The 10,923-nt window shown below is 41.3% G+C and overlaps 1 protein-coding gene across 1 annotated transcript; it reads right to left on the bottom strand.

Moving 5' to 3' along the window:
- Positions 1–251: 251 nt before the first annotated feature.
- On the bottom strand, positions 252–1,725 carry LOC139292920 (G-protein coupled receptor 183). Its single transcript, XM_070915322.1, has 3 exons — positions 1,365–1,725; positions 496–1,010; positions 252–416 (listed from the first exon to the last, which is right to left on the bottom strand). Exons 1-3 carry the CDS (start codon positions 1,723–1,725, stop codon positions 252–254), a joined length of 1,041 nt encoding a protein of 346 aa, XP_070771423.1.
- Positions 1,726–10,923: the final 9,198 nt, after the last annotated feature.

The raw sequence follows: 10,923 nt of genomic DNA, 5'->3' as shown, positions 1-10,923 counted from the left end.
AAGGTGAAGATAATTTTTTGGGTGGTGTGGAAATTAGTCAATTAGATCTTTCCTGCATTTGAATGGACATCTACTGCATATATACATACACAATTGTCACAACATCTTAGGGGAAAGACTTGTTTGTCATCTCCAAAGAGAGCATCAACACAAGAGACAAGTCGGTCTTTTTGAGTTTAACAGAGTAAACTAGGTCTTCTCTGTGACACTGGTTGTTGGTATAACTCCTGTAAGCTCAGCTGTGGTTTCTCTCAGGTGTTGCTGCTGCTGTTCTCAGCTGTCATTTTGGAGGAGGCACCAGATGTATACAGATAGTCCTTAAACAGGCTCAAAACCTGCTTCTTGTAAGTCTTTATGGCAAAGAAGTAGATGACCGGGTCCAAGCAGCAGTTGACGTTCATTAGTGAAACTGTAATCTGAAGATAGAAGACAGATTATGAAAAGGAAAATTTATGGGGATGTGTTTGAAATCAAATGAACAAATACAGTTCCTACCTGTAAGGACACCTTAAAGGCTCTCAGTTCCTCGCAGGTTGGCTGGTGGTGTATCTTTCTGGACATAAACTGCATAACATTGAGGTGGTAAGGGCTGAAGCATACGATAAAGGTGAGGAGGATGAGGAGAATAATGGTGTTGGCCTGATGATTCCTCCTTGATCGACCAGTTACAGAGTTCTCCTTGGCTGCAGCTCGCAGCTTCAGGTTGATCTTGGCATAGCAGCCCATGATGATGATGAGTGGACAGCAGAAGGAGACGGCGCAGGCCAGAAGCAGGAGATAAGGGGTGAAGCGGGAGCCCTCAAAATTGAAGTACTCCATACAGGTTTTTCTTTCCTGGTGCTCGTGCAGCATGCTGCGAAACAGCAGAGGAGCTGTCTGCAGGGATACCAGAGCCCACACCAGGCAGCAGACCCTGCGAACCACCCTCACACTCCGCAAACACTGCAGCCGGTGTGGATGCACCATGGCCAGATATCGGTCCAGACTGATACAGGTCATGAAGCCAATACCTGGTGGAAATATAATGAATATGCAATACAGTTTGTGCTTTACACATACAGAACAAAATGGCAAAACAAAAGAATAATTTCACAGATGACAACCAAAGGTAGAGATCGTGAATAGGCAACAAGCTTTTTATACTTCATATACAATGTGTATGAAGGTTTGATGCAATTTGAAATGTACTCTTAAGCTTATACTGTTTTGTTGTCCTATGGAAATGCTGACATCTCTCGCACATAGAGTTCAGAATGAAAAATAAAGTTATCTGCACCTGATGTGGAGATATAGTTGCATATGTGCAGATGCATGTAAAGACACACTCAAAGATGGGGTATTGGCTACAGAAGCACTAATATTACCTGCATAGGTATTAGCAAAGAAAAGAACTGTGGTCAGTCTGCAGAGAAGGTCACCAAAGGGCCAGTCAAAGTGGCGGATGTAGTAAGTAATTCTGCCAGGCAGCGTCAGTGTGAACAGGGTATCAGATAGCGCTAGGTTGACCAGATAGATAGAAGTGGAGTTGAACTTCTGCTTCTTCTGGCAGATCACATAGAGAACCAAGCTGTTGCCGCATGCACTGATGATGAAAACCACAGAGTAGAAAATAGGGAAGAGGACCACTGCAGCTCTTTGGTAGACAAACACATCACAGCTACTCTGGTTTGGAGAGTTTTCGGCTGAGTCCAGGGTGATGTTTTCAACAGCCATCCCACCTGTCATTTTGAGAAAAGGATCACAATGTAAATGTAAAGTCATGACAGGTACATAAGCAAAGGAACAAGAGACCACTGAGCCATAGTTAAAGAACATCATAGTATATCATCAGCATCAGAGTACTTACAAAAAGGGTTCCCAAGTAAATTTGCTCCTGAGTCTGATGGTTGTGGTTGTAAATTCAGCTGCATTTCTTGAAATATCTCATATATGCAGTGCTCAAATCCCTCCTCTCCTTTTTGACATCATATGTCTGTCAAACTTTGTCATCCTGTAACCTCAGTAGTCGGTTGATGCCCTGTGCACAGTCAACTGTTTTCTAGCTTTTCAATGACATGTAATTCATGATATATTCATATAAATGAATACAAAAATATGAGAAAATTCGTAAAAATGTTCATTTTCTTTCTTTTCTTCATGAAGCATTAGCTTCCAATTTGTAGTGCCTTATTATTGACTTGTCCATAATCTGTAAAGGACACTGAATTGCACTAACCTCTATGAAAACTCCTATACAAATACAAGTTGACATTACATACATGTACTGTATATGGCAACATTTACATGGATACTATATCATACTGGGCGCCATGGTGGTGCAATGGTTATCACTGTCGCACGGGAACCCATATTCTCACATTTGATGATGTTGCTGACACCTTTCTTCATGATAAGAACAACTCACATGTACACACACAGCCAAGTTACTTAGGAGGTCAATGGGCAACACTAACCCTAACTCTAACCAGAAAACTAAATATTAATGGTTAACCTTATGGGTACTAATGTTTTGTTCCAAAATAGGAGATGAGTCCCCATGTTGAGACTGTGAGAACAAACCTCACAGTCCCCACAATGTGGTTAATACAGGAATGCTATAGAGTGCTTGTGTGTGAGAGAGAGAAAGAGAGACAGAAAGATAGTGATGGGGAGATTAAGCAAATACCGATTTGTTAATGTTGCCTCTCTGCATGCATCAAGTATCCATTTCATTGTGGTTGCTGTTTCAAACATGTTTCAAATGCACAAATTCTAAGTTGCTTTGGACAAAAGCATCTGTAATGTGATATGTACCGTGTCTACAGTTTAATAAAACAGTGTATGTATTTGCACTACTGCTTGCAGTAGGTGCAGCATGTTTTGAGAAAGGTTAGATGTGTGAAGTGATAAAGTGTGAGGTTTTTATATTATGTTCCTGCCTCTGAGGTTTCTCAAGTTTGTACTCTATATAGCTGAGGTGAAGGCAGGCGGGCCTGAGGTGGAGCCGATGGGAGATATAGAAGGAAGCTCAAGTATTGCTGGCGCTTGTAAAAAACTGTCACAATCCTATGATGTGTGGATGAATCACTAACAGTTTGAAGAAAGTCACATCTACATATATCTCAACCACCAACCCCCCCAAAAGATTAAAAGTATGTGAACAATGTTAACTGAAAAAAAAAACATGGTGTTAAATTCTGAGAATAGTCATGGTGGTAAAAATGTAGCAACGTCGGTCTGCTTCAGCAGAGGAAAATGCTGCAGCTTCACTTCATCAAACAAATCCAACTCAGTTTGCAAATTATTAACTTATTTGTTATTTCAGTGATGGCCAACACACTCATCAGTTGATATTTTATATAAAAGACAGATTTCTCAGCAGAGTTCACATTGGCATGACCCTTCAAACAACATAATAACCATTAATGCTTTATTATTATCACTTAAAACCTCAAAACCTCAAATTTGATACAACACACGTTCCAGCAGTGTGCTAAATCATATCAAAGTATTGTAAAACTAGCAGTACAGTACAGTGGCCAAGCTAACCATAGAAGTACAGTAGAAACACACTGGCTACAGTACCTCATCTCGCTCACTCACCAAAGCTCTCCAGGTTGGTGTAATTGAAATGGATGGCTGCTGGATAGGCAAAAGGTCACTAATTGTCATCAGTCAAATGCGGTTATAATACAGCTCACTTAGGTCACAATAAGAGCTTCATGTAGACAATGTCACCTGCAGGTTAGGAGCCTGCTGCACTTCAGGCCTACATTTCATGCTCCATTAATTTTGTGAGCAGAGTTAAACATCTCGTACCATCTGAACGCCGCTCTGGAAAAGGAAAAGACAGTCGTTTGTTGAGTGCTCACTAGGTGTCCTGAGGGTCTGTTGGTGTTAAATACTACAGGAACACAGGAGGACATGGAAATAAGGAGATGATCACTTCTGCTCATGCATGCCCTTTACATTTTCACTACCCACAGCAAGCAATGTAAACCCATAGAGATTTTAACTGAATATTAAGAAAGAGATACATCAATAACTTTTACTTCCCTATTCACCTCAAACATAATACATATTGTACACAGTATCTGTGGATGTTGTAAATCTGCTCCTGATGACGGTTTTAAAGTAAAACCAAAAGCTTGAAATTGCAACAATGCCTCTGTTCTTTTTTAGAGTGACTCTACACTCACATAAATACCTAAATGTAATCCATTCAAAAGAACTCCTTAGAATACATCACATTTTATTCAACAGTATTGAATTTTATATATCATACCAGCGCCATGAAAATGGTGCACATGGTAGTGTGAAGCAGTGTGTTTGCAGTTTTCAGGGTTGATGGGTGTGTGACATGAAAGGTCTTAGGAAATTGAAAGTGACGACCCAGCATGGAACATGCATGGAAGTCACTTCTCAGAAATGTGACCTTTTTCTGGTTGTTAAGTCAGGGGTGGGCTAAAAAAAAGGGGAGGGGAGGGGGGGGGGGACAAACTGATTCGAAGAGAATTATACAATAGTCAATGGTGCAACTGCAGCCCATAAAAGAACACCCCAGAAGGCATATCGTTTTAAAGGCACCCTCATGGTGGAGGGGGACCAGTGGTGTGTTGGTGAGGCAAACTGGGAATGACTTCTGGTGCCCACAACATGTGTGGAATAGCCAGCATGGTTCCACAAACGGTGCCTAACCAAATTTGGGATGTTTTTTGCTGCCAAAATGAATTGTGTATGAAACTTCCCCCACACACTTTGAATTTGAGTCTGGTTTATCAAACTAACTTCACCGTGCTGCTGGCGACCTGTTCGACAGCCAAATAACAGCAATGTTGGTGTATATTGATGGACATGAACTTTTTAGGAATGGTGATTTTTACACATATACATAGACATGCAAGAAAACACTGTATATGTGTGTATACAGCTGCTATGCAGGCTTCCAGAGTTAATTGCTATAAAACCTAACACCACTAGAGGGGGTGCAATCATTACGAATCAGAAACAGAAAATAATACAGTGGCATTCATAGAGAAGAACAAAATTAACTTGAGCAAAATGTTTCCGGTTTTAAACTTTTTTTTAACTTTTTTGTGTATTTGTAATCTAATATTTTTATTCCAAAGTCAGTGCAGTAGTGTTAAAATTGCGTGCCTATGTGCAGGCGTGCATTTCTGGATCTGTGTGTGTGTGAGTGTGCGTGCTTAAGTAGACTGCTGGACATACCGCAGGGGACTCCTGCATTGTCAGGGGGCCTCATGTGGCTCGTGTCTGTTCTCATCATCACCATCTCCACCCCCCCATGCATCAGCCGCCGCCTGCCCTGCTCAGGCCCTGTCCCCTGCTCCACCACGCTCGCGTGAAGACTCTTCGTTCACACTTTGCTTCACGCTTGTCACCTTTACCACTGATGAGCTGTTTGTTGTTTTTTCAGCCATCACTTTTAAGCCCTTTGCTTCACAGAGAATGGTACACTGCTCCACTGTACATGCCTTATTTGGTGTGAGAGTAAATCGTGAGCAATAGGATGAAGAGAAGTGTTCTTGTGCTGATTGTGGCTGCGTGAGTGTGAACGGCCATAATTATATGCTGTCACAGGTGTTTACGGAGGGCATCTTAAAGAATGTCTAAAATCCCTTTTATTCACAGTGAGCCTTTCTTAATCTAACATGTCACAGTGTTGGCACTAGTGTAGCTGGTTGTGAAAAACACACACCAGCTCCTTGTGCCTGGTGTCCTTTTGAACTGCTCATGACTTCACACCCATGAACATGCTGTGAATTCCACCTTTCTCCCACATTTAGGAAAGTCTCATGGTACATAAACTCATCTTTTTAATGGGCCCTTCACACACATACACAACTCACAGGAGCACCCACAGATGGTAAGCTCTGATTGGCCTCTACACATTGAGGGATTCAGTGTTTTCTTAATTGTTAAGACTTGAAAAAGAATTGCGTCTGATCATTGGTGCCAGAGACATCATTTTTAGTACCTCAGACGTTGCTCCTGAGTTTTGGGCATTTTATCAAAAACATTGTGACAGAAGAAAGCTTTGATGTAGCTTCAGACTAAAAACGATGCAGCACAATAAAACACACATTAAGATTTTAAGGCCCAATTCTGGACAGAAAGCATTTAAGGTTACACCACTGCTGGAAACCAAGACATGGTTTTATTGTTATTCAGTTACATTGTATATAGCTTTAAAGTACATAAATAGCAGTATATGGCAAAAACAGTGTTGAAAAGTTATTTGGTAAAGCCTTCGATTTTGTTTTTACTAATCATGTTGCTTACTTTCAAAGTGCAGTGGGCATAATCTCTTTGCTTTTGATTTCTAAGGAATTACTGGTAAGTGCACTGAAATTGATCAAAACTGAAAAAGATCAGTTCAGGGGTTTGCTTCAAATAAAACATGAAAAAAAAACATGTTCAATCAGACATTTCTTATGAACAAATTTTCCAAAAACATCTTTCTTGACTTGACAAATCCTAAACAATATCCTTTACACAAGTATTTTAGATGAGTTGTATGCTGAGCACTTTTATTTGATCTACATAACATCCATAGAGCTACAGCAGCCGGGAATATTTAGTGTGAAACAAAAGTGTTGATATTGCAAAACAAAATAATTAGAATCCTTCACGCACAGTTAATTTACAGTGTTTAGTAAACAAATGAACAAATGCAGTGTGAACACGTGCATATGCAATGGTGTATTTTGAGTTGATGAATACTGAATAATGAATACAGACAAACAACAAACACATGTTGCAGACACAGACACACAACTTTTTGAAGTTTGATTGACTTTATCAGTTTTAGATTACTTTGTTATTAAAAATAGTGTGATACATTATTGATCCTCATGCCAATTAACCCATTCCCCTCCTTAGGTGAATCGGAGGTCAGAGGTCAGCTTCAGTACAGCACCCCTGGGGCTGGCCAGGGCCTTTGTAAGCAGCCTGGATACTTTTGCCAATATAGGATCTGAAACCAGTTGACGGGAGGCCTCGCAAAACTATGCTTTCGATGCAGTGTGATTTTGTGTGTATTGTATACTTCTGCTAAAATTATTATTAAAAACCTGAAAAGAGAAGAAAGAAAAATGCAGCTGAGCAGCACCATCTTCAGGATCTGCAGCAAAACAATCCTTCCAGCTCCTTCCTGGCCTCTGCTATTTCCTTGTCTAATGGTGGTTTTTATTTGTATTTATATGTATTGTCTCTGATTTGATTGATTGGTGTTCAAGGTAATCTTTAAAAAATCATATTAAATGTAAGCTCAAAGTGCAGCAAATTCTTAGATCAAAACTCATGAGCATAAGGTCAAACAAAAGATGTCCCAACAAATGCTGTATTTTTCACTGATATTACCCCAACATGTATATACTGTACTTCACCACTAAACAAAGCCTGTATTCATCTGTGGCCAGTGACTCAGGCTGGGTCTGAAGACGTGGCCTTGTTCCACGGTCCGTGCGGTGGCAGGTTTTCAGGTCATCTCAGGCGATGTGCATATTTTGGATGTCATCTCGGCTGTTGTATTATTGTTTTATTCACAGGGCATGGACTAATTATTTCAACAGCTCTCTTCATTGGGGAGCAGACTGACAGTTGCCGTCATTGGAGTGATCAGTCTGTTTCTTGGACTCGGCTGAGGCTATTTGATGTATATTAACAATAATTGGTGCCACCGCCACAATGATGTTTAGTAAACCTTTGTGCTATTTTCCAGGAGGATGCCCACAAGGAATTTGTGAGTAGCTGCTCGGTCTACAGAGACGCCTTCAGAGTCAGGACAGATGGGAGGACTGCTGTCCTCTGCAGATCAGAGACACCACGACCTAATCATCATTATCACATACAGGACATACAGTCTTTCTCATTGTCTTGTTGTCTCTTCTGATCAACAGACAGGCTAATATCTACCACATACACTCCAATTCCATTACTGTAACATTTCATCCACTGAATCATATAGAGCGAGTCAAGAACAATGTGGCATTTGTTATCATAAACACACGTAAGATACCTACGGGGTATCATTTAAGTGAGAATTTACCCGTCATGCATATGTGACATGTGAGAAAGTCATGTACAAATTAAGTTTGATGACTATGTGGGTCATAAAAAAGACAATGATTTAAGAAAAATATGTGTTGTATGTAAGGAATAATATGCTTTAAGCAAACAAATGCCAGTAAATACATGTAAAATGTGTTAGAAACCTTTTTGAATATATTAGTAATAGCAGTTTGAGAAGTTTGCTAATCAAGACAAACAATATAATGTTGTTATTTAGTTACAATATTATGTTCCGATTAAAAGTGCTGTTGTTCTTTTACTGCTTGTCAACTATAGCAATTCTTGTTATGCCTCGTCATCTAGGTGGATGGCATGACGAGACATGACTCTGTGTTGTTATGTTTGATTCTGTGGTACAAGTACAAGTTATTTAGTTGGGTTCCTTGTATACTGGCAACTGGGGCTGATGCAGTGAGGTGGCGGTGTCTCGAGTTCCAGCATCTAGCAGTGACTCCAGCAGGTTTTGAGTCTGCCAGATTCTACAAGTGAATGAGAGGCAGATGTGTGGTGACAGCACTACGCTCATTAGGCTGAATCAGTGTCACACTGTGACAACTGGCCAACTTGAGGCTTCTCTCATCACTCAGTACTTACTCCATTCAGTCAAGACCAGCTTGGACTCTCCCAGACCTCATTTCAAACCATTAACTGTTCTGGCTTCTCTCTTTTGCCTAAAATAGAACCTTTTAGGATAGATAAACTGATAAACACCATTTCTTCTATCCCTTGAATATAACATCCCCAGCCACAATATCTTGAAACAACCTTTTCTCCACATCTATCTTTGATCCCAGTGGTATCCCTGCCTCTGACCACTGGTCTACCCCTGCTCCACAATCCCAGCTGTGTGGTCAGCTCTGGCCCCTGAGGGCCTCCGTCCCTGGGCTGAAGTTGTGATATCTATTTCAGTCCACTAGAGACCAGACAGCCGCCACTGTGGCTCCAGAGAATTCCCTGTCCAGCTATTACTGATGGTTGCACTCCGCTCATATGCTTTAGCATCTCCTGTGTCCAAACTGCTTAGCATCTGATGGGTCGCTCTAAGCCATTAAGGCCAGTTTGCAATTATAGATGTGTGGCTGCTGGACACAGAAACAGATGTGCTTTGATCTATTTACGGTAGGGTGGACGGGGGGGTCATAACAGCTTACTTCCATGCGTGGGTCAGCTCACGCACCTCTGACATCCCTTGTCTTTCAGTTCACTTGACGTGCACTTGTGTTTTTCAATCAGCAAAAAGTTTAGTGATGAATGGGCATTAAGAGAGAACAGCGATAGCAGCTGCTGTGTGTGTGTGTGTGTGTGTGTGTGTGTGTGTCAGCACACATGCATAATCAAGCATGTGTGAATGTACTGTGTGTGTGTTAATGCGTTTAATCTGCATGTGCCAACCACAACCATGCATGTGTGGAGGTGAGAGCTTGTTGAATGGAAATTCGGACAATCCTGTTGCACTAAATAAAAGGGAACCAATTCAAGCCCCATCTGTTTAAGTATCAAAATTCACCAAGGGGCAAAATAGTTAGTGTTGCGGTACATTTTTAACGCCTTGTCTCCTTTTTTCCCCCCTCAGCTTGAAGTGCTTTGGGTGGTGAAAAATGGAAAACAAATGTTCTGTTGACAGCTTTCCTATGCCCAGGGTGTGTGAGTATTTATATCATAAAGGTGCCAACACATCCTGGTTTTACAGGCTGACCATCGCTCGGGGGGGGCAAAGGGGGGTTATCCTGTAGCTCATTCTGGTAATTACTAGATCTGTGATGAATAGGTCTTGATAAGCCTGTGACAAATTAGCTTACAACTAAGTCTGCTGCGGTGTGAAATTCTTATTCATTTTAAAAGAATTTAGCTTTTTAATCAAAATAGGACATCTACAAATTGAACCTGCTGATTGCATGTTGGGTCCTGGTGTGACTACAGTATATTCTGGACCTGGACTGCATTAAGATTGAGGGCATGACTGAATGTGCTGTGTGCTCCGCCACTGCCCAGGGCACAGTAATAACAGGACTCGGCCCTGAGTTTTAAGCAGAGCATGCCTCAGTAATATTCAGTTCCACAGTCATTTTTCTTCCTTGTCACTTGTCTTATTGTCACCACTTTGCTTGTATTAAAAATTCACGGGTCACTTGTATGGCATTTAGTGCTTGTCTCCAGTGTACTGCATGCCCCTGCTAACTAGTCAATTGTGACCACTTTTCACAGCAGCAGCAACGCCTTGGGCGAACTGTGATTTCATAATGTTTATGGTGTCAGTGGCAAGCCTGACGGGAAAATGGTAATAACTCCACTACCAATATGAATAATGAATGAACTCATATCATTTCATAAATCAGATGGGATGTACAACATATGGAGATAAGCAGGCATATTCTTGCCACTGGGTTTCACTGTTAAATAAAAGCACCACATTTTAAGCTGCTTTTACTGCTGTAATGCTGTATCCTGTATGATATAGCCCGCAGCATGCTATGGGAACACTGTCTACTGTACCATCACAGAGGTGCATTCAACAGAGTGCACAGGGGGAGTCCAACATTGACATTGTGCTGCAAGCAGGTCTGTCCTGAGGTGAACCATGTGTACACAGCTTTAGGTCCTCTCTGATGTAGGTGTTTCTCGGTCCGCCAGTGTCGTGTTGCGAGGCCACCATCTCACTGTGTTTGTTCCGTGTCAGTGTGCTGAGAGGAGTAGTATGGGAACGTTCATTCATAAGCTTACACCCAGCAAACCCCTGCCCACACTAGAAGTCATACCTCTTAAAGATTAAAAACAAGTGTTGTGTTGGGATTTTCATCTTCAGCCAAAACTTTCTTACAGCTCATGTTTTGCCCACTGAAGTCTTTGAGA

Source organism: Enoplosus armatus, chromosome 11 (genome assembly GCF_043641665.1).
Source record: "Enoplosus armatus isolate fEnoArm2 chromosome 11, fEnoArm2.hap1, whole genome shotgun sequence".
Classification (NCBI taxonomy): domain Eukaryota; kingdom Metazoa; phylum Chordata; class Actinopteri; order Centrarchiformes; family Enoplosidae; genus Enoplosus; species Enoplosus armatus.
This window is presented reverse-complemented; position numbering and strand designations above follow the sequence as displayed.

Excerpts from the sequence above, each read along its gene's own strand:
- LOC139292920 (XM_070915322.1), bottom strand. The coding sequence starts at position 1,725 with ATGACAGGTGGGATGGCTGTTGAAAACATCACCCTGGACTCAGCCGAA. Across the intron at positions 1,011-1,364 it reads CTTTGCTAATACCTATGCAG|GTATTGGCTTCATGACCTGT; the intron begins GTAATATTAGTG and ends TATTTCCACCAG. Across the intron at positions 417-495 it reads CCTTTAAGGTGTCCTTACAG|ATTACAGTTTCACTAATGAA; the intron begins GTAGGAACTGTA and ends TTCTATCTTCAG.